Here is a 23,949-nt window from a genome sequence, read left to right as displayed (position 1 = left end):
ATTCTTGTGGGTGAGAAAACCACTCATCTTTGTTATGTTTTCTTCTTCAGCAGCTGTAGCGCTTGCAGGGTTACCACGTTAGTCAATTATAATCTTATAATTACATGTTAGAATATTAATGGGGTTTGTAATGGCTTTTTTCCTTTCTGTGCTAGACTATCAAGAAATCTATTGATGAAAAACCACATAATTTTCAGTTATTAAATGAGCATAATTAAGAAGACAAGGCCAAAGAAAAGAGTTGATAGCAGTTATCTCCATGTGGAGTTGTTAGCAGTTATTTCCATGTACGTTCTAGCAATAGGGGGATTTTGTGGAGAAGAACTGAAAGGGCAGAGTTTCCTTGCTATATAAAAAGCTCAAGAGATATGCTGTCCCTGGAATACAGCATCTCCCCAAGACAAATGCATCTTGAAAGGATTTTTTCCTTTTTCTTTTTTTTTTCTTTTTTTTTTTCTGCAGGTCTGCCTCATCCCAGCCCCTGTACAGAGCAACTCTCAAGGGATGTCTGCTCAAGGTTGCCTTTGAATTTTCTTAAGTGAAAATTCTGCAGTGCAGGAAGGGCTCAGGGACGAAAACTTTGTAGGGTTTTTTTTTTCAGGGGAGCCTGCATGTGCACAGATTGCTGCTCTCTGTCCAGGCCATATAACACTGGAGTAAAAGTCCTATCACATCTGGGCAAGGGTGAAGAACAGCTGTATAGAAGAAAGTGTTCCATGTGTCATGGGATCAGTTCACTATTTCCACCACCACCGAGTGTGTAATGCTGAAGAAATAATATAATTATTGTATTTACTGCAAAGCAGGTTATTAGGGCCAGGTCTTTTGCGTATATAACTGCCTATGGCTTTCATGCTACCTGGCTTTGCCTGTAAAAATAAGAGGTAGATAAGTTTACATAAGATGGATTTAAATATTAATCAGTGGTGCAAATTCTAATTTTTAAGAGCTGTAAATCATAGCCCCTTTGAACATATGTCTCCTTTAAACAAATTTTGAGGAGGTGTAGGAACTTAAAACCAGAACTCAATTATGGAGGGCACCTAAACTAGCAGGAGGAAATGATTTTCAAAGAGCTAAGCAGGATATATCTCCTATACAAAGTGATGAAAGAAACATTCTTGCTCTTTCTCTTTTTGTCTCCTAATAAAAATTTATTTCAACCTTCATCAGGAGGCATTAGAGAAAGTCTATCAAAAATATTCTCGGGTTTGCTTTCTTAAACATTAGGGGCCAAATCTGTGCTCTGTCTTGGATGACAGAGTTTGGGTATTATACCAGAGAGGATCCCCTGGCATTCCTGATCTGTTGGGCTGTATGGGACTGGAAATGCTGAGGTTGTGAATACAGCCAGTGGTGCACTGAGAAAAACATTTCATTGCCCTGAGTAGCTCTTTCCACTTTCCCATCTCATGGACTAAGTGCTAAAACACGTTGCTGCAGCTCCCTCTGCTTGCCCCAATGCTGCTATGTTATCATGGCTGCCTGATGGTCCTTCCAGCTGCTATGCATCCCCTGGGAACACTGGTTTTCTAGCAGGGTCACTGGCTGCTGATCACCTGCTGCTGCCTCCAGCTCATTCCCTGCTGCTTCAAGCTTCACAGAGTATTTCACAGAATCATAGAATGGTTTAGGTTTGAAGCGACCTTAAAGTTCACCTAGTTCCAACCCCCCTGCCATGGGCAGGGACACCTTCCACTAGACCGGGTTGTTCAAAGCCCCATCCAGCCTGGCCTTGAACATTCCAGGGTTGGGGCATCCACAACCCCTGTGGGCAACCTGTTCCAGTGCCTCACCACCCTCACAGTAAAGAATTTCTTCCTAGTATCTAATCTAAATCTACCCTCTTTCAGTTTAAAGCTATTAACCCTCGTCCTATCATTACATATCCTTGTAAAAAGTCCCTCTCCAGCTTTCTTGTAGGCTCCCTTTAGGTACTGGAAAGCTGCTATAAGGTGTTCCTGGAGCCTTCTTTTCTCCAGGCTGAACAACCTCAACTCTCCCAGCCTGTCTTCATAGGAGAGGTGTTCCGGCTCTCTGATCATATTCGTGGCCCTCCTCTGGACTTGCTCCAACAGGTCCATGTCCTTCTTGTGTTGGGGTCCCCAGAGCTGAACACAGTAGTCCAGGTCAGGTCTCATGAGAGCAGAGCAGAGGGGAAGAATCACCTCCTTTGACCTGCTGGTCACGCTTCTTTTGGTGCAGCCCAGGATACAGTTGGATTTCTGGGCTGCAAGCGCACATTGCCGGGTCATGTTGAGCTTGTCAACCAGTAGCCCCAAGTCCTTCTCCTCAGGGCTGTTCTCAATCCATTCTCCTCCCAGCCTGTATTTGTGCTTGGGATTGCCCTGACCCATAGAACCTGCCATACTCCTCTTTTTACCCCAATACTGATACAGTCCAGCCTGCCACAGCCTCAGGACCAGCCTGCGTGGTGGCACTGCAAATGCCCTGCTGCAAAAGTGGAGGCACTTAAGGAATGAAAAACTGGGAGTTGTGTGGATTTTAGCAGATAAATGTTCTTTGTGTCTGAGGCTCCGTGTTGGCATTAGTTACTGATTTATTTCTGTTATTTTCCAACACTTAAGCATGTACTGTTATGCAGCACATAAGTTTTTTATCCACAAGGCTTTCAAACCAATATCTGCAAAGCTACAAAGACTTCAGTGTATGCTTAACTTTATGTCTCAATAAAGCAGAAAAACGAGGCATCTCAAGCTCATGTGCAAGTCTCTGCAGGATTTGGGTCTCATTTCTAATACTTCTGCTGGTACCAGAGGAGGATGTAACAAAGGAGTAAGATTTAAAAAGTGAGGTAGAAAGGATTAGTATAAATGCAAAAAAGATGTAGGGGTAATTACTTACTGCATTTTTAATTATGCTGCAGGTAGGCAGGTCACTGAACAGCTCAATTCTCAGTGTTCAGCCGCAGTAATGGTTAGAAAAAGACTGCTGTGTTTGCATAGTTACTGCCATTTGCCCTCCCCATTTCTTTGGTGTGGGATCACTGTTCATCTTGGATGCATCTTAAAAGCCAGACATTTGAAGATAACATAGGCTGGGGATTTCCTCAATTCATTTCATGCACACCCAGTCTCAGTGTAAATAGCTAGCTTAGATATTGCCAGCTGTGCAGTCCCAGCAGGATAGAAGGTAGCTTATTTTACCTTGGAGGCAAACTATTGAAAAACATCAAATTTGTACTCTCAAGACTGATCTAGATACTTTTTCTGTGAACATGTTATCCATGGCCTGTTTCACAGAGCGGAAAATTAATGTTAGAATATTGTTATCATACCAGTAAAGGCTTTATATTCAAATTATTCCAGACACATAGACAAAGTTGCAAATATTGTATGAAAAGCTGCCAAAGCCTAATGCCCTATTTTTAGGAAGTTAAGCATAGAGCTATGAATAAAATTATGATTTGCATTTGAAATTCCTGAGACAACAGAAACTGGCTAAAAATGTAGGCCATAGTTTATGCGTCAAAAGTTGCCATGAGCAACCGATGTGTTTTGCTATTTTATAGCAATCTGAATGCATACGGATCAGGTTTAGACCTTAATACCAGAAATTCCTTTTGAGAAATTACATGGTAAACGTAAAAAAATTAACAGCATGCCAGAAGTATTTGTTAACATAAAGCATCCTTTTGTCCACTTCTCAGTACATTATGGCTGTTTCCATCTTATTTGCAGTCTCTGTTCAGGCAGGTGGGAGGTCTTCTGCTCAAAGTGAGTGTGTAATGACATCTGTTGTTGCTGGAATTGCTAGTGAGAAGCAATTTCGGGCAGAAATCCTGCTAGCTACCTAGGAGCAGTTTAGTGAAAGGATTTTTTTTTCCTGATGAGATTGTAATTTTTGCAAGAATATGAATGTTTGGTCAGATTAATGGAAAGATCTCCAAATTACAATAACCAGTGAAAAAAGCGTATTTGGCTGTTCATAATCTGACCAATGTCAAAAGTCATTTTTGTCTGGACCGGAATATCCTCTGCAATGGTTGTGCTCTGGCGGGAGACCCAGTAAGCCAAAATGATCAGAAACAAAGCTGTGGCCAGTTACTTCAGCAGCAAAGGCCTAAAGCCACCTTTGCCTGATGGTCCTCTGGTGTATGTCTGCACTGGTGCCCAGGGTCAGCCAGGTGGTTACTAGCCTGCATCATGTTCACCCTTTCCTCTCTCTGCTGGATTTTCTCCTTTTACTGGCTATTGGAGTAGATATTTGAGGCAATGTTTATTTCAGAGAGACATTCCTTGTAATACTCTTCTCTGCTATGAAAGTTAATAAAAATATAAGCCTTTATCTGCCAATGAGTTCACACTGTGCCTATAGTTCAGACCTATTGTCCTGCACAGAGGATTTATTCTCTGTCACAGCCTACACGTGTACCTTGAGTTTGCAGGAGCAGGATATACTTGCTTATGTCAGAGCGTGCAAGAAAATAAATGATGGGCTACTAATCCTGATTGTTTTCCAAAAGTATTAAGCACTAAAATGTCAGGCCCACGAGACAGCTTTAAGCTATGTTAGTGTCTTGCTTTTCTTTCTATGGCTCTTAGCATATAAAGAAGGTAATTTGAGTGTTTTTGAGATCTGACACTTTGGATCACAGCCACAACAAATAGTTCCGTTTCAGACCCAGAAACCTAACCCAAACTGTGTATAGTAAGAAGAAACACAAACACAGTGCTAGTGTACACAAGTTAAACTGTACTAAACTGGTTTTCTCTCTTAATTAACCTTCACCTGACATGTTCTTCAAGTATTGTTTTCCTAGTTGGATTTTCAGCATCACTGAACTCCTTAAACTTCTTGCTCCCATTAAATCAATATCAACTATTTAATGATGCAGAGCTGGCTTCTCCAGTTACGAAGACAATGTTTGCTAAATTTCTTCTTTTGATAAGTTTATTTTAAATTATTTACCTTGTCACATTCCTACAGATTAGAAACCTTTTGTCTGTGATTTCTTTTTTAAGGGCAACAGAGTGAAATTTCATGTGTCAGTAAAAGCTTTGGCTCTGTATTTTGCACTTCTCTGAGGGGGTGCAGATATTTACAGAGAAAAGCTTGTGCACATGAGAATATGAAAGAGGATTATGGTTTTGCAGGCAGGATAGGCTACATTGCGTTTACCAGAAGATAAGAGTGAACATGGGCAGTTGTTGTAGAGGGACTGATGTTCTGTTGGTTTCCACTATGCTATTGTGTTAACCTAAGAGTGTCAACACAGAAGTTTAACAGAACTTAAAAAACCAAAACTTTTAAAATAAATGCAGATTGACTTTCTATTATACCCTCTCACAGACAAGATCTAAAGGTGTGGATTGAAGGAATACTTTTGCTAAAACAATGCTAACTTGGCAGTCTGATGCTCTCACTGAGACATAAGCTGGCATTAGGCAATAGCCATGTAAAGCAAGGTAGGCTCTGCTGTAGCCAGCTATGGGCATGTCTTATTCTGAAATAACTGTGAAGCAGATTAAGCCTTGAGTGGTTAAACAACCTCACATATACCATGAAGTTAGAATGTGCACACTGGCGGTCACTGCACAATAGCAGCACTACACCTGTGTGCGCCTTTGCTGAGGCCAGAATTGCTCATGCTTTTCTCCAGGACTCTGATAAACCTGCACGCAGGAAGCAAGGGTGGGGAGAAGATAAGCATCATTCTGTGGTGCAACAACAGAGAGCAAGGGGTGGTTTGACGACTTAATCTGTCAATGGCAGATAAGGTGAAGTGATGCAAAGAGTCTCTGTGGTTTGGAAATCAGCAGCTGCAAAGAAGGATGCTAAGCCCAAAGAATGAAGAAGCTGGGGCATGGGTAAGCTTTCAGGGCCCCTAATTATTCTTTAGATTATTTGTACTGCAGTAAAGAATAATAATAATAGTAATGATTTTAAAAGTGGTTTCAAAACCTGTGTGTGCACCTGTGTATTTATGAGAGGTATGGTTTGAAGTTACCAATATGGTTGGATGTCCAGGGAAAAGTGTGGCTAGGCTGTTTTGCGTCCCCGAGAGAGCATTGCTATTTTCAGGTGTGTAGGGTGGATTTGTGAGTCTGAATTCTTGGCACGTTTGTGAGTCAGGGTCTTGAACCTCAGAGCAGCCCAGGAGACCAGTGGAGCAGCCTGACTGTACAGGGAGAATTATATGAGCAAGGTCCTCTGTATACACTACCACAGGATTTGTGTGAAACTAAGAATCAGAAGACTCAATGTAACTTAAACTGTCTGTTGGTTTAAGTCATTTTATTGGGGAACCTTGCTGAAAATCTTTGGGAGCCTTTGACTGTAGTCTCGGCTGGCATGATTTGTTTTCTTTTTGATGCATCACGAGAATTATGTGTATAAAGGTGATGTGCCCTGGAGAGCTGCAACTCAGCCTGCCCCATGCTTGTGTAATGATACAGCCCAATTTCAGCATAGCAGTTAGCTGTTGTTCAATACACACTTTGTAATCTTTTTGATAAAATTATCAGTTGTCATAACATCCAGGCACATGTGTGGCTGTGTGTGGACCCAGCCGTAGCATGGGAGTTTGCCTTAGAAGAAGGAAAGACAACTTTTCTAGAAGGAATTTCTTTGGGACAGAATTTAACATTTTTTTCAGCATAAATTGCTTTCTGTTTAAGCACAGAATTTTTCCTTCTGTGATCTGTCTCATCCTCCAGTCTACAAGACAAAACTCTCTGAAATTAACGCATGTTGGGAATGACAGAAGTTTTTCCTAGCAATACAAAAGTGTACTGACTATATGTATTTCATACTGTATCACTTCATATAATGAGTATATATAGTGCACGCTGCATCTCTTCACAATTGGTGTCTTCACATGCCTTAGATCATTTTAACCTTGTATCATCTTCTGGTTTTGATACCGACACACACAGGTGTACATACCCGTTAGTGATTCAGCTCAAGGCTTATTCGAACAGCTGTGTTGGCTGTACAGCCCTCCTCACAAGTCCTGGATTTTCCTGTCTGGTGGTAGGAAAAGCACATCTTGTCCCTTCTTAACAAGGGTCACCAAAATGCCAGCATCTACAAGCAACTATGACTTCAGGTGCAGGAGAATGGGGCATGCGCAAGAACCTTCTCCATTTATTTTTGGCCTCCTCTGAGAAACTGCAGAAGAATTACGAAAATGAGTAATATTCCTTCTCTGCTCACCTATGCTGAAGCACAGGGCTAGCTTGGGCCAGAGAAGCTACTGTGCAAGCTGCTGTTTAGTGAATTGTGAATGGGTTTCCCCAGAACCAGAATGTCTCTGCCCTTTCCAGGGCAGTTCATCTCATACCTGTAACTGCATCTGCGCAAAGGAGGTTTTGACTCCTCTCTCTATGCCAGTACTGATGAACTGAGATTTCCTGAGATAAGACTTTGGAAATCTGACAATAATTCTCTATCTAGTTCAGAAAAACATTTCTAAATGCAGTTTTAAGACACCAACAGGTCGGGCCAGCAATCTAAACTGTGCTGGGGCCAATTTTAAAGCCCAATTTTTAAGTTATAGAGGCTGCTTGGTTTAATTGCTACCAGAGTGAAGTGCCTCAACTGTGCTGTGAATAGAGAGGCTGCTTCTGTCAAGATGCTTTCACAAGCACCAACAGACACTATTTAGCCTTATTTAAAAGTATTCATGGTGACACTCTTAACTCACACTGTTAAGAGCAGTTTATTTTATATCACTTTAAGTGCCTTGCAACAAAGCTGCAAAATAATTGTGGTGCCACAGGTATTCTATATGCATGGCAAGGGAAAACGCTGACTTTAACTGTATCAGGAATCACAATTTTTGTGGGTTTTTTTTTTTGTGTGTGTATTTTTTTGCTGGAAATACAATTAATTTCTCTAATTAAGCAGATAACTAGTGAGTATGGACTTCTGGAAGTTTTATTGACAGGACTCTTTTACCCTCTTAATTGTTACTGAAAGTCAAATGTTATAAAACCCTCAAACCTATTCAGTGTCTGTTCAGGTAAAGATGCATGCCTGTTATTTGGCAATTTTCTGGCCCTTGCATTACAAAGACAACATTATTGTTGGTGCTCTATGGCTTGTGTGTAGGCTGCTGGTTAGTGTGAAAATCTAGGAAGGGAAACATTTTCAGAAACCTTGTGCTTATATGCCACATATGCCCTATGTTTTTAGCCATTCACAAGCATGGTGGTACTCTACTATGAACATGTAGCACTACTTGACCTATACATTAGTAAATCTGCAGCCATGTAGCATAAATTGAGGAAACGCTGACTGATAGCTACTGAAGAGCTATGGGTAACATCTTTCGTAAATGCTCAGGGCGTTACCTTCTTGTCTTCAACAAGTCACAAGTGAAATAGTTTAGCTTAAACTGCAGCAATCACATTTAACAAAGCTTTTTTTTTTACTGTTTTACTGGCTTTAGCAGGTCAGGAAACTCCACAGATGGCAGATTTATATTAAATATTTCGGCTATATTGGGTTTTTTTCCAAATTCTTTGCAGCTATATGCTTTGTCAGGCTTCCCTGTTATCAAATATTTACAGTGCTTTTGCATGTGACTCCATGTTAATGCAAATGCACTGCATCAATAGGAAGGCTGGCACTGCCCTTGTAGTTGATGTTAATATTTAGTTATTCAGACATATCAATTACTACTACCTTCACCCTGGGACATAATTTCATAGAAATCCATAATATTCGGTATGTAACATTTGGATCTGGTCATGTATGAATTCTTAAGGAAAGATCATTAAGAAAGGGTAACTAAGGTCTAATAATGACTACCTGACCATCGCATATTCCTGATGAACCTCTGTAGATTTTTTGTAGTGAAAGTTGTTATAACGTTACTCATGGTGTAAAACTACTATGATGTAAAACAACCATAGTGTTAAAATTTATATTCTGGTGGTGGAGCAAAAAAAATGTTTTTCTCACCCCATACATTTTTTCAAGACCTTAGCTAATTTTTCCCCCTTAAAATGGGATTAAGAATCTGTAATTTTTATGATTTTTTAACTCATAATCTCATATTTTATATTGTCAATTTAAATATTTTAAAAGATAATTTCAACTCATATATTTCACTTTGTCTGCTTTAATTTTAGTATCGTTAAACATTTTAAGAGTAATGTCATTCCAAAAATTGTAAGATGTGCTTTCCAACAGTTTAAAAGTTACTGGGAGGAAAAGGGGAAAATGAACATATAAACACACTCATAGAATAGGATCACATAAACCCTTCTATTCTGTATATTTGTGTGTGCATGTGTTCTTTGAAATTTTTCTTTATTTATCTTTCCTGCCCTAGTGTCTAGACAACCAGCAAGTTGGCTTGCAAGAAAGACAGCATGTATATCTAAAGCTGCTGGAGATGTGACACAGTTATTTAAAATTACCCAAGTTTGTGAAAAAGTGACCCATGAGTTTGGATTTAGATTGGATTATATGTAAAGATGATCCTAACTAATCGATTACTGGGACAAAACATTAAAGCGTTTAGGTACTTGTACTACAGAACCTACTCTCTCTCTGCATTGAGTTTGTTGTTCTCCTGTTGTACAGGTTTTAGGGAGCAAGCCAGCGCTTCCTGAGTGTGATGATGATGATGATGAACTGGCCGATATTACAAACAGGAGAAGCGCTAAACTATATATGGTAAGTAATTTACATTTCTTTTAGTTAGGTACACTCAACAGTATTCATGCATGTAGTGCCCTCATATATGGAGTTCTGGCTTCAGTTACAGAGCTGCAGTTGTGTTAGTGGATTTGCAGCCAATGGACAAGTTTCTCAAAGGATGTCAATCAAGACAGCACAGTCCTGTTTACTCAGGAAGCAAGTTAAGCATGACCTATGAACCACTCAGTGCAGGTCAAAGAGGAATTAACTGGTCTTAAACTATATTTCCTGTCTTGATTATAGCAGTGCCAGTTTTAGTAGTCATACATGGTTTCATTATTCTTAGCAGAGTTTGAGAGGTGGGCAGTTTTGTTATATTTTATATATAAATCCAAAGGAATTTGAATGCAAATCTCCTTTCTTTTCCAATGCCCTTTTCCTCCTTCCTCACCTGCAGTAGCTTAACACTGACTAGGACAGTGCCACTGCCAGGAAAATTACCTATAAACAAAATAGATTAAATACACAGTACATTTAAATCGGTAAGAGTTTTATGATTACATTCAGTGAAGTTATGATTTTTCCTCACGTCATGCTAGGCATACTGCTCTTCCCTAGAAGAGACATGGAATTTATTCTTTGAACTAACAATGCAGTATCTTACCTATATACAAGGCTACACAACTATTTTTCTTTTTCTGAAAAAAGCCAAACTATTTCCAGGCCTGTATTTTCTTTCTTTTTTTTTTTTCCCCACAGCTCCCCTTTCTTTCATATTCTCCCACTTGAGAACGGAAGTGAGAAAGTGTTTGGAAAAGGGGGATGTTTTTAATGAAATCTAGAAAAGACTTTATCCTCCCCCCTCCCAGTAAAAAAAAAAAGATTATTTTCTCCTGAAGACTGCAAGTTTTTTCAAACTCTCATTAACATTGAGATCTGGACCTTTCTCTTCAGCACTTTGTGCTCAGGCTCATGCAATGAGGTTGCCTTGTGTGACAGAAAAGAATCTTTCACTGGCATACCATGCACTTTCTTCCCTTCCCCATAGTCACTTGACAAGAAGGGTTTGGTCAACAAGTGGTAACACTCTGACGGCACCAAGTGCTACTGGATCCATAGGTGTGTGACCTTTTAGGTGCCATCTACAGTAGCTTCAAAGTTTCTGTGAAGTGTGAGAGAGGATGAGTCACTCCCTCTGCAGCTCCTGCATCCCACAGACCACGGCAGGATGCAGCCACCTCTCTTCCCTGCCTGTTACGTGATCCTTCCTCTACCCTGTGTGTGTCTGGGGTTTACAAGAAGCCTATATGAGGTGATCATTGTTACAAGGACATTTTTAGTCCTTGTCGTCTATGTGCTGTGTTTAGTTCCCATTAATCATTCCATTCTTGCCAAAAAAATCTGGCACATATTTATCTTTATAGCAGGGTCTTAGGAAAAAAAAGAAAAAGAAGAAAAAGAAGGCCTGCTTGTATGATCTGGACCATTGCTGTAAGACAGTACTAGAGCAGAGAAAAGTGCTTGCAGTAAATTTTGGAATCCTAAGAACTCTCAAAAAATTCTGTGGCTATCTAATAAATTCCTCTAAGTACACGGGGTCCTGCTAACGGACCTCTGTTAGCTAAATTTAAATGTGTTGCAATATAACAGTGAGTGTCAAAGTCGGGAGACAGGTCTATGGTAAGCCTTCACAGTAGGTATAATAGTTGATTTTTATTTGTTGTATGCAGCGGTAATTTCCATCTTGTGCTTCCATAATATACAACATAAGATATAATGGTGTATTTAAAATTAATATTTAATTATGAAAGGAAATAAAGACTTCTAGAAAATCGGAAGCCACAATAATAGTAACTTCTTTTCAGTAGTAATAATTGGTCTTTTCAGCTGTGCAGGAGTGAATTTTAAATGGTTATAAAGGTCTACATGAGCTTACAGTGGTGGTAGAGGTTACAAAGCAGATTCTGCAACAGGTCTTGCATGACAGTTTCCAATTAAAGAACTGTGGGTTACAAATGTAGGTATTTAATTTGTTAATATCAGTGTAGGAGTATTTTTTTATAAATTCAAATGCTCTTGTTCAGCATGTGCGTGTTGGCTTCAGTGCACGTTGTTTGGTAGCAGAAGATGACACCTAGGGACTGCACCAGTTCAGCTGAGCATAAAGGGTGGTGTGAAGAAAATACGGATTTTTAACTGTGAGGTGTTCATGGAATGAGCAGTTGAAAGTGGGAGAGAAACGTATTTATTTTAAGAAGTTGTGAGACAGGGCTCCAACAAACTCACTAAAATTAACACGACATCTCCCTCTACTGGATGTAAAATGAAATGAAACAACAAAAAAATAATCATTAGCCAACCTTACTTTCCAGCAGCACTCAAATTTCATACAGTCGTTTATATAGGAATGGTGACTGATTTTTGTAGTAATTTTGGGAGCAGAAATTAGTTGGTTATAATAGCCAGAGTTGATCTAAATTTGAAACGATTGCTTTCTGTCCTGGTATCGGCTGGGATAGAGTTAATTTTCTTCCTTGTAGCTGGTACAGTGTCTTTTGGATTTAGTGTGAGAATATGTTGGTAACACACTGATGTTTTAGTTGTTGCTAAGTAGTGCTTATCCTATGTTAAGGATTTTTCAGTTTCCCACGATCTGCCAGCACGCAGGTGTACAAGAAGGTGGGAGGGAGCACGGCCAGGACAGCTGACCCAAAGTAGCCAAAGGGGTATTCCATACCATAGAACGTCATGCTCAGTATATAAACTGGGGGGAGTTGGCCAGGAGGGGCGGATCACTGCTCTGGCATCAGTCAGTGGGTGGTGAGCAATTGCATTGTGCATCACTTGTCTCTTCTTGGGTTGTTTTTTTTTGGCGGGGGGGGGGGGGGGGCTGGTTGGGGTTTTTTTTTGAGATAAAAACGATTTAATAACTCAAGTAAAATAAAATACTAACAATAATAATAATAAAATATAATATCAATAATAAATCTAATGAAAAGGAATATAACCAGGACACTTTCTTAGGTGTCAGATGCAAGTGGATCCATGAAGGTGTCTGTGGTAGCAGAGGAAAACCCCTTCTCCATGGCTATGCTTTTGTCTGAGGAGTGCTTCATTTTGGACAATGGTGCTGCAAGGAAGATATTTGTGTGGAAAGGTAAGAGATCATTTCTGTTGCAAATGCAGAAGCTACACAGACATATCTAAGGAGTTGACACAACACCCTTGGGACACTAGCAAGAATTTAGTACTGACTGGACACAGTACACTGCACACAGTTCTTCTTGGTGTGGTCAATGGACAAGGATTGCTCATGTGAGTAAGGGCCTCAAGACCAAGTCCTATCTATGGATCCTGGCTATTTTTGAGGCATCTGTAAGCTTGGGTGCTTAAATGCTTATCTAACTGCAATTACAAAGCAAGCATAAAGAATCCTACCTACAAGTTTTGTATATTGCCATCAAATCCGTATCTTCTGGGACAAAATCTGGACACTGAAGGTTTGATAATAGGTAGATATAATATTTCTATACATTACTCCACAGATGTATGAAGTTGAAAGGTGAGTGTCCCAGGCATCAACTAAAAGCATAAGCTTGCAAATACTTTGATGCTTCTTTTGTTCTTGTGAATATTTCTCTGTGGTATCATCAGTGCTTGTAGGAGCATCTGCAATTGCTTTGACTGAACATTTCCCAGGAGTATACTACTACTGGGGAATTAGGTCTGGACAGCTTGTAGCTGGGTTGCTGTGGTGCTGCCATTGCATCCAGTGCTGAGTATCTCCCCTTTTCTGTCTGAGGCAGTGTATTAATTATTATGTGGCATTTGCATTTCTTTTTACCATATGCAATAGCAATTAATTAATCAATGCAGTTGTCAAATTCCTGAAGTCAGTCCAGGAAGCATTGTAAGCATTTTGCTTGAAAACTTCATTTGCAGTTAGGGAAACATCCTTTCAAAGAGAGCATTTTGGGAGCTATGTTCAGATAGGCAGTAGGCTCAGGGATAAAATAAATAAAATACAACTTAGGCCCTTTGAATGTGGCCCTATGTGCCCCTCTGTGCATCCTTGCTTTGCTACTGTTGGTAGCAATAATGTGTGGAAAAAACTCATTAATCTGTGAGTCTCACCCTTGCTCTGGGAGGCTGCAGTTATCATCTCTGCTGGAAATCTTCAGACCGTTAAGCTGAGGATGTGAATTACTTTTCTAATAGTCTCATTCAAAATGGAATACAATGAATAGCTTCTTGGAGCATCTTACTAGAGTAAGAGGTCTTTGGAATATAGTCATTGACAGCCATCTGGGCACAGACCTGATACACAGTATCATCCCACAGAGACTTTCGGAGATGTCTAACACTGATCAAGGCTGAACAAGGAGCAATGGGTGGGGAAGGGTGGTGGTAAATTGCACAGCACAGCCAGACGAAATGGGAGTTTCATTTACTCGGACTGTGGTGCTGCCTGAAGAAGTGAAGGCAGTTCTGGACAGCAGCTTTGTTTACCACTTTGCAGCCCAGCAAAGGAGGATTCAGAGAAAAGAGCCAGGGTGTTCTTGTGCCTTGAACCAAGCAGGTATTATGAACAGCATTTTTTTGATAGAAACACACACACTAAGCAAAAAGCAATGCCCTTTAAAAAAAAAAAATTTAACTGTTTCCAAAGCCACTGAGGTACTGTTTTGTCAGTTCAGTTTTGTGTGACTCTTCTTGCTTGCTCACGTTATGTCCAGCATTTGTGTTTGTTCAAGACTGAGGCAAGAGCAATGTCGAAGAGAACCTGGCTCAAGGACATCTTGTTTTTGCAGGATCTGTGAGCTCATTGCCCTTTCCTATGTGTTGTTATCCTTATGTTTTAACCAGGCAAAGATGCTAACCCACAAGAGAGAAAGGCTGCCATGAAGAATGCTGAACAATTCATACAGCAGATGAATTACCCTGCCAACACACAGGTGTGATCTATTTATGAGATGATACCAGGAGAGCATGAGCTCTGTTAAAGACTTTGTTTTTAAAACAGCAAAAAATATTTTTAAGGGCTTATAAGACAATAAGGGCAATATTTCACTAACAGATGATTCAGAAAAGTTTCTGTTCGAGTAACTGTGTTGGTTTTGTTTTCCTTCCATTTCGTGTGTCTTGCTTCATTTCAGATTCAAGTCCTTCCCGAAGGAGGTGAAACACCAATTTTCAAACAATTTTTCAAAGACTGGAAGGATAAAGATCAAAGTGATGGCTTTGGCAAAGTATATGTCACAGAGAGAGTGGCTAAAATTGAGCAGATTGAATTTGATGCTACTAAGTTACATGAGTCTCCGCAAATGGCTGCCCAGCATAACATGGTAGATGATGGTTCAGGAAAAGTAGAGGTAATTTTTGTGTTGTATTAAATTGTATCCCACCTACCTACCTAATATATTCTGTTACTTATAATAGGATAAGCTGCTACTCTATGTTTTGCCATTTAAACTGTTGTGTAGAGTAACACTACATTAGTGGCAGTGTTACCTCTACCATCAGAAAAGGTACTTTGAAGTAGAAAGTGGATCTCTTTGTCAGCTGTATGCTGGGTCATGGTTTTTTTGGTGCTTATGAAAGATGTTGTACCAGTCATCAATAGATACCAAACAGCAGAAATACTTCCCGTTCTACACAATACCTTTTAAAGATATACTTAATCCTTAGCCTAAAGAAGAACCTCTAGCTCACATCAGCTTGAAATCTGGAATGAGAAGGCTTGCCCTTGGCATCAGAAATTCATTCCACATCTTTATGTATGTATCCAGTCTGCTTTCTAGAGGAACCTTCTTTGTCCCTAGTGTGTCTCTCAGGTGGCCTGGATTTGGAGAGAAAAAGATGACTGTACATTCTTTCTAGATCTATCCATATCCCACTGGAGGAATATCTTTGGTCTACACAGGGCTGGTTTGGCATTGTACCAACATAGCATGTTGTGATTCTGGAAGAAAAAGAAGGGATACATAAATACCTACAGTCTTGTTGGTATATTTTCTAGTTTTATAACCCCATATTTGGGCTGGTCCATAGGCTTGAGCCAAAGCAGCTTAGGTCCGAAGCATTTTTTGCTGTATAATTTTAGCAGTATGTTTTTGAAGAGCAGTTGTTAACTGAACTGGGCTGTAGTCAATCAAATAGGAAGAAATCTGCCTAACAGTGTTACCTGACTACAGTGTGCCTCTCTCAGATGAAATGATAGTTCTATGATGGATCACAATTTTGTGCCATTCATGTCATATTATAACCTTAAGATGTTAAGAAAGTAAGTTCAACATAGCATTATGAGGTGATCATGTGGCATTAAAGCATCAAGACAAAAGTGTACTGCAATGGCTTGTTGATGGTCATTATTCATTCATTTGGTGGGCACAGGGTGTATCTATCTACTTCATGAAGAATCCTTCCTGGTTTCATTCCGTAACGCTTGGGAACAGAAACAAAGGTGACTCAAGGGATGACACAGTAAATTGCTTCTTGAAGTGTCTCAGGATGACATTCATCATTCTTCAGTGATTTCTCTGTTTCCTCAGATCTGGCGTGTGGAAAGCAGCGGTAGAGTTCCTGTGGGACCCGAGACGTACGGACAGTTCTACGGTGGTGACTGCTACATTATCCTCTACACTTACCCTAAAGGGCAGATCATCTACACATGGTATGTTTGGTTGGCTTTGCACAGACCTCCAGCATGTGGATATTATTTTATGCTGACGTTATGTCCTTTTGAGTCTAACCATGTGTAAATGCAAGATTGTTTACTGTGCGTTCATCATGCAGTATAAGCTCTGGATCATTTTGAAACTGGCCTTAAGCATTGTCTTTCTCCTTGTCTTCCTCAGGCAAGGAGCCCATACTACAAAAGATGAACTGACTGCATCTGCATTTCTGACTGTTCAGCTGGATCGCTTATTGAACAGTCAGGCCGTGCAGGTTAGTGTCTTTTGGATAGAATTCAATAGAGCATGCAATATACGCAAATTTCAATGAGAACTGAAAGGAGGACGTAGTATTTGAAGACTGGGAATATCAACTGCTCATGGTCTGTATTGAGCCAAGCGCCATGGGCTTCTTTTAAAGTCACTGCTGATTTCCCATTCGAATCATCCTTTCTGAACATAGATGTGCAAAAGAACACAGATATAACACAACCTAAAACTGCCTTTTCTTTCCTTCGACTTTCACTGTCTAAAAATTAGGTTTTAGTCCTGCCTAGCCTTATGGACTCTGTACATGGTCAGTGGAGACTGAATGATAAGATCCTCCCAGAGCAACTCACTCTGAAGCAGGTGTCTGACAGGGCGATAGCCCTGCGTGAGCTCCCCTGTCTCCTTTTGATTATGGAGGAAGCTGTGATGTTTAGCCCAGACAAGACACCTGACTTTTAGAGGGCCAAAACTAGGAGACATGAATGCCACATGACAGCCAGAACGGGAGAGCCTGCCAGGACTGTGCACAGGGTCTGGCTTGTCCCTGCCTTAGTGAGGAACATAACTTGGGTTTTTGCATGCCATAGTGCTTGCAGCTCCATGAAAGCAGGATACACGTCCTCACTTGCAGAAATGGGGTGTGCAAGGCAAGGCGCAGGACATTGGCAGCTAAAAGGTGTGAGGAGATAAGCTATTCCTAACATGACCAGGGTGTGTGCTCTGCTTTCATCACTAGTGAGGAGTGGTGGGTAGGTGGAGAGGTGAGAGGTCTTCTCTTCTCATAAAAAGGCTAGAGCTGGAGGATGACTAGGGACAGACGGGGATTTTCTGGGCAGCAGGAGATAATTCTGTGCTTCCCATTTCTTAATTTCCAAAGTAAAGGGCTTCCCCCACCCACCAAGGTACAGTTAATTTAGATGGCAGATCATACTTTTAGCTATTAATCAGTTATGATTTATGATTGAAATTATATTAAGGAAGGATTGGAACACTCGTAGGTAATTAATCCTTGAAATATTCCTAACAAATGTTCTATATTTGGATAGAGTTCAGCACAATATGGTCCTGCCTCATACGTAAGGCCAATACTAAGACTAAAGTAATAATAATAATATTACTACTAACAGCTGCAATAATGACGTGCTTAAAAAGCTGTTTTGTTAAAGCTGAAGGGAGATCCATCTCACTGCAATGGACATGATAGTTAAAAGTACTTTTAGCCTGCAGTGAATTTAGGAATATATGTATGTGTATATATATGTATGTGTGTATATACACACACATATGCATATATGCATGTGTGCATTTGCACGCATGTACACGGCTACCTAGAATATATTACCTGTGCTTGACGTCTGTATTAGCATTATTTGAAAGGTTTAAAGGTACTATTTTGTGGTCACTAGATGGCACTACAGTACAAATAACTATTAAAAAGCCGTTCCCCTATTTGTTTTGCAGGAGTATGTTTCCCTCAGCAGTGGTTTGGGTTTTTTTCTGGTGGGTTTGGGGTTTTTTTGGCATTTGTAAAATCCTGCCGCAGTTTGGCACCTACAAGTATATGTGTCCTAGGGTATCCTTATCAGGCAACTGTACCAATCTATCCAGCGGTGAGATAAGCAGAAGCACCTGCTCCTGCTGTCCAGTGTGACCACCACTGCCCCAGCCGCCCGGCTGCCCAGCTGCAACCACCCCAAACCTCACCGGGCAGGGCTAGAGGGCTGGGGCTCTCCAGTTCTCCTCTGCTGGCTACACAGGATACCTCATTCCCTTTTTTTCCCTTTCTTTCTGGCAGTGAAAGGTGGGGAGTTGCAGCCCTCCACCTTGGCAGGTGATACTGTTATAAAGGAAGAAAAAATGGTTGTATACAAATAACTTCTATCATACATTAACCTAAAAATAGTTGTTCTTCACAGCTCAATGTTTTTTTGAGATTGCAATAACATCTTTTGCATCTGTAAGGGAAGTTCATTTTTGTCATCCCTGTTATCCTCTGCAAGATAGATTTATGGTCATCTTTTTCATCCTCTTGCAGGTAAAATACACATAGAAATAACGAACAGGATGAATAACCATTCTCTTCTGCTTAAATACAGGGCACCTAAGCTTCCAAGATAATTTTTCAGGGGAATTAAGTCACTCTATAAAACTCTACGAAATGACAGTTCCTTTGAAAAAGAGTAATTTTCTTATTACAGTAGGTAGCAGCCATTTTAATCAGCTAAACATTATGTTAGAAGTTTGAATCTTGTCTTTGTGTCAGCATGATTGACAAAAAACTCACAAATGCTCTAATGTGTCTGGAACTATATTTTTAGATCTTCTCAGCTTGCCACTTCTCATTCTTGCTAACATACTTAGCATTATTGGCTAACATCCCCTATGCTCGTCAACAAAGACCAAAAATAACTACCTGTTTCCTTTTGTTTCTCTTATTGCATTTCTTTACGTATGTACAGATCCGAGTCAGCCAAGGCAAAGAGCCTGCACATTTACTGAGCTTGTTCAAAAACAAACCGCTTATTGTTTACAAGGATGGGACATCCAAGAAGGAAGGTCAGAAACCTGCTCCACCTACGCGACTCTTCCAAATCCGCAGGAACCTGGCAGACATTACCAGGATTGCGGAGGTAAGGTCACCTGCTAAGTAAACCAACTATTCCCCATGGAAAACGCTATAGCTGCCATGAGCCTCTCCAACTAATCTTGTTGGGTAGTCCCATGTGGTAGAAACACAGAACTCCAAATCAAATCACTGCTCTATGTGACCAACCCATCTAATAAATCAAAGAGAACATGCCATAACTAGCTACAACCAATCTGCATGTTTCAGAGGAAACTATAAGAAAATGCATAGTGAACACTGTCAGCTGACAAAGAATAGATAAGAAATCAGCAACCTTTACGAGATAGCCCTTCCTACTGCCAAACAGTCCAAAGTTTTGTCCTTCAAGTCAGTTCCCTGTTTCAAGTTAAATTCTTCTCTAACTTCCATCTTTGTAAATCTAGGGAAAAATTGAAGGAAAAAAACATAGCTGATTAACATCTGTCTACACATTTTATATAAGCATGGAAAATAGTGATCACATTACTTGTAAATATGAAGAATAAAACAATTTCTTTCTCAATCTAGGTTGACGTTGATGCAATGTCACTAAACTCCAATGATGTCTTTGTTCTGAAACTGCCAAACAACTCTGGCTACACCTGGGTAGGAAAAGGAGCAAACAAAGAAGAGGAACAAGGGGCTCAATACATTGCCAGTGTTCTTAAATGCCAGACTGCTGTGATTAACGAAGGCCAGGAACCAGGTTAGTATGAAGCCACGTGGTTGCTGATAGGCAACTGAGAATACACAGCACTGCATGGAAGCACAGCCTGAATGGCTTTTGCGATCATACATATTTTGGAGGCAGATGCATGTGCTCTCTCTCTCTCTCTTTGAAAATCCAACCTGACATTTTACCATGGAGATCCACCCAAAACTGGCTGATACACAAGCAGTGCAATGCCCTAGAAGTCTGTAGGACTAGTCAGTAGCAGGAGCTGCAGAAGAATGCGGTCCTTTCTTTACCATGAGTGCCTAGGAGGGGAGAAGGACATAGCACATTGCTCTCTTTAGGTCTGCAACTGATATCTTCATTGTTATTTTGACAAACTGCAGGAAGAACTGTGAGAAAAGGCACCCATCTTTGAGACAGCAAACAAGATATTGTTTGGGGATTCTTGAAACAGTATCTGACAAGCTAAAACATCAAATATTAAATCCACTGCTGAATAAATTATATATTGTGTATTTCAGAGGAATTCTGGAAAGCACTTGGAGGTAAAAAAAAATACCAGACTTCATCACAACTCTTGACAAAGGCTGAAGATCATCCCCCTCGCCTGTATGGTTGTTCTAATAAGACTGGCAGATTTATTGTGAGTATATGAGGGATACTTTCCTGTCTGTTTAATTATATAGTTTCTGGTATATTTTGCCTTGGGAGTCAGGAGACATTAAATCAATCTGGGCATCTGGCTTAGTTAGCCATGCTTGGCAAGAGCTAGAGAGTTGACGTTTGGTGCTTTAAATCAATCCAAATGCAAAGGACGGACAGAAGAATTAACACGGCAGAAGTTTGCACGCAGAGCCTGCTCCAGCCTTGGACTAGAGGCCTGCAGATGCAAAAAGACAAGGTGTTTGCCCAGTCAAAAGCAATTGTGTTCTTGCAGAGCGTTGCCAGACTGCTGTCATTTTGCTGAGAAAGTGCAGCTCAGTGCCTTGCCCCTTAGGTGTTTGATAGTGGTGGTGAGGAAAAGAAATGTCCCTTGCCAAAAATCCCTAGCAGGATTACACCTCCAAGGTATTGGCCTGTGCTCAAGGAGGTAGGAAGACTTATTTCCTTAGCAGAAATGCCCATAGCTGTGCACTAGGTATTAAGCGTGTGATTCAGGCTTAATTATTTACCGTATTCTGGGAGGGCAGCACTGTGTCACTGTTTGGCAAGGATGCACTAATTTTTAGGTAGGGGACATCTCTGCAGTCTCCTTAAGGCATAGCCCATTCATTTGGAGAGGGATAAAACAAATAGGATCCTTTAATAAGGACTTTAAAATCTTATGAGAGTAGTAAAGTGTATTCTTCTAACAAGCTTCTAAAACACTCCTGTGAAATACAGTAATAGGAACCAACCTCTCTATAATAGTCTGCTGGGAGCTATGCACTTGTTTGCTTTTTGTTTTAAACTCCCTCCAAATTCTGTGAAATCCCCTCTTTCCTGCAGCATTTCTCTAGTAACAGAATCACCACTGTTAGAGCTCACCAGAAAAGGTAGGTCAGATCACTCTGACCTTCTGGCCACCATAATACAGGGTGGTCTTTTGCACCATCTACTTACCATCCCTTTAGTGCTCCTACATGACCAAGAACAGCCAAACCCTCAACAGTCCTTCAAAAGTAGAGGACTGACCACTAGCTACATTATTACCTCTCCTTCTCATACAGAATAACATTAAACTGCTTTCCTATCTGCCTGCACATCCTTGGTAGAAGGAAACAGACTGCCTTTCCTTTATGGACTTAGTCAACTGTAATGTCCCATTATCAAGTAACTGGAAAGCTTGCTTGGATGTGTATTTCATCACTGAGCTCACCCACTGCAAACCAAAGCAGTTTCTTTTCCTTATTAATGAATGTAAGCTGTATGAATATATCAGCTGATATCAGCTGATAGATGTAGTTTGCTTGGTACAGGGTGCTCTATGGAAATTTCCGTATCCTTCTTCTGGCAGACCTTGGTCCCAACTTAACAATATTCACAATTACAATGTAAAACTCTGCCACTCCTGAGGACATCCTATCAGTTCTGACAAACTGGGAGCTGACTTTACAGGACATGCAATTATGTGATTTGTTTCCTTTCAGTGAAACACCGTTGACACATTCATCAAATCAGTTTAGGGCTTGACCCTTTAGGATCAAAAAGAATTGCACACCAGCTTCTGGACTTAGCCTTTTAAAAATATCTTTGGTCTGTGTAAAATCAGAATATCTTGATAAATCATTAAAAAACAAACACAAAAAACCCCAACATAATATCCTTTTTAGATTGAGGAGGTCCCAGGAGAATTCACTCAGGACGACTTGGCTGAAGATGATGTCATGTTGCTCGATGCTTGGGAGCAGGTATGCTGTGTACTTGACCACTGCTTTTTGTGGTAACAGAGATAATTTATTTTTAACCACTTAGATCATAAGATGGGAGGAAAAATAATCCTTGTGAGAATGGAAGAGGTTTTGTTTCTTTAAATTATACCAGAGGGAGCTATATTTTTTGAGCTATATGATGTGCTAATGTGAACATAGACTATTGAATTTCCAAGCATAATGTGAGACCACAGGAGGCACTTCCCATCAAACCCAATGGAGGCTTCAAGAGTATAAGCCCTGGCAGTGTTCTGAAAGACTCTCAATAATGTTTTTGACCTTATCACTAAAATTTATTAATTTTAAAAAAGAAACTTACTGCATAAAAGGTATTCAGAAGCCACCAAATCCATGTAGCAGCACCTACAAAAAGTCTTACTAGATAAGGGGACGAACACTAGACCCTTACAGAGATTTCTCCAGAAGAACTGGGTGGAGGGTGACAGAAACAATCTCTGTCATTTTCCCAGGTTCACTGAAAACTGAAAATGTTGAGAGCTTTTTGGATGAAAGGCAAACTTGCTGCGGGTGCGAAGGGCACATGTGTTTCTCACAGTATATTCTCTCTACTCTTACTCTCCCCTTGGAGGGAAAGGGGGAGGAGGTCACAGATCCCACACTTTGTCTTCTTCAGCCTTAAGGAAGAAAAGGCTGAGGTTTTTGGAAATGAGAAGGAATGTGCAAGGTCCATGTGGGAAGGAGTGATGGGGGAAGGTGGGTGGAAGAGCTGGACAGAAAGTAGTTGGAACATACTGACTTGGGTAAGAAGGAAAGAAGTCCGAGACAGGTAGCTGGTTTCCAAAAGGATCCTTTGACAGAAAAAAAAAATATGTGGGGATTACAGATCGAGGCTCTGGTTGTTGGGTTATCCAGTGGGTTATCTAGCAGTTACCCTGGGTAGCATTGATCACAGGGCCCAAGCATTGATGCGCATGCAGAGCTCAAACGAGAGACAGCTCCTGTTCAGTGTTTTTACCTGCACGTAAAGACCAATTTCCTTGGCAAATTGTAAAAGATAGCCATGGAAAAGTTAATTAGAGTTCCTTTCATCAGAGTGCATAAAGGTCCAGCCTTCCAGTATCAATAGAGCAGTGAGATTTCAGAGGATAGAACTACAGTATCTTGCAAGGGGAAAAAAAATCATCAGCTGTGGTTTGTGAGCTGTGTATCTCTGCAGTCTTTTCATAGTGTATATTCTTTCTTCTAGTGGTATCAACTATTTTGTACTTTATCTGCTGTACACAACATCCTTATAACAACATGGGAGCTATATCTTTCTCTCTGTTTGCAGGTTTTTGTCTGGATTGGGAAGGATGCTAATGAAACTGAGCAACAGGAATCCGTTAAATCAGGTAAATCGAATCAATTTGGCAGAAATCTGAGTGAAGTACCATCAATATTACTGAAAGAAGTGAAAAAGATGATGTAGAAGAAATCTAGTTATGTTTACAGTGTTTAAAAGTGTTACTGAGCTTATTAGGATTTAATCCTGGAGAAGATTATTTTCTCCTTTAAATGTGCTTTAAAACTCATTGTATCTTTCTTATCTGTAAGTTTATAAAGGGTAAAATTAATCAAGATAGCATTACTAGGCTGCAGAGCTTTTTAAAGAATATGTAGGAGAGCTCCATGAAAAGAAACTGCACTGAAAAGAGAAAGAATTTTAAAGGAGATATCTACTGAGCTGCACCCTACACT

The 23,949-nt window shown here is 40.3% G+C and overlaps 1 protein-coding gene across 1 annotated transcript in view; it reads left to right on the top strand.

The window, feature by feature from the left end:
- SCIN (scinderin) overlaps positions 1-23,949 on the top strand; it is a 53,030-nt gene that overhangs the window by 26,755 nt on the left and 2,326 nt on the right. The window contains exons 5-15 of the mRNA XM_030008216.2: positions 9,559-9,651; positions 12,640-12,772; positions 14,482-14,570; positions 14,772-14,987; positions 16,167-16,288; positions 16,473-16,563; positions 19,019-19,189; positions 19,693-19,870; positions 20,362-20,483; positions 22,153-22,230; positions 23,543-23,603. Of these exons, the coding sequence (XP_029864076.1) occupies positions 9,559-9,651; positions 12,640-12,772; positions 14,482-14,570; positions 14,772-14,987; positions 16,167-16,288; positions 16,473-16,563; positions 19,019-19,189; positions 19,693-19,870; positions 20,362-20,483; positions 22,153-22,230; positions 23,543-23,603 (1,354 nt within the window). The remainder of the gene's footprint in view (positions 1-9,558; positions 9,652-12,639; positions 12,773-14,481; positions 14,571-14,771; positions 14,988-16,166; positions 16,289-16,472; positions 16,564-19,018; positions 19,190-19,692; positions 19,871-20,361; positions 20,484-22,152; positions 22,231-23,542; positions 23,604-23,949) is intronic.

This window comes from Aquila chrysaetos, chromosome 3 (genome assembly GCF_900496995.4).
Source record: "Aquila chrysaetos chrysaetos chromosome 3, bAquChr1.4, whole genome shotgun sequence".
Lineage (NCBI taxonomy): Eukaryota > Metazoa > Chordata > Aves > Accipitriformes > Accipitridae > Aquila > Aquila chrysaetos.
Note: the sequence above shows the minus strand (reverse complement) of the source record. Positions and strands in the feature narration are given on the sequence as shown.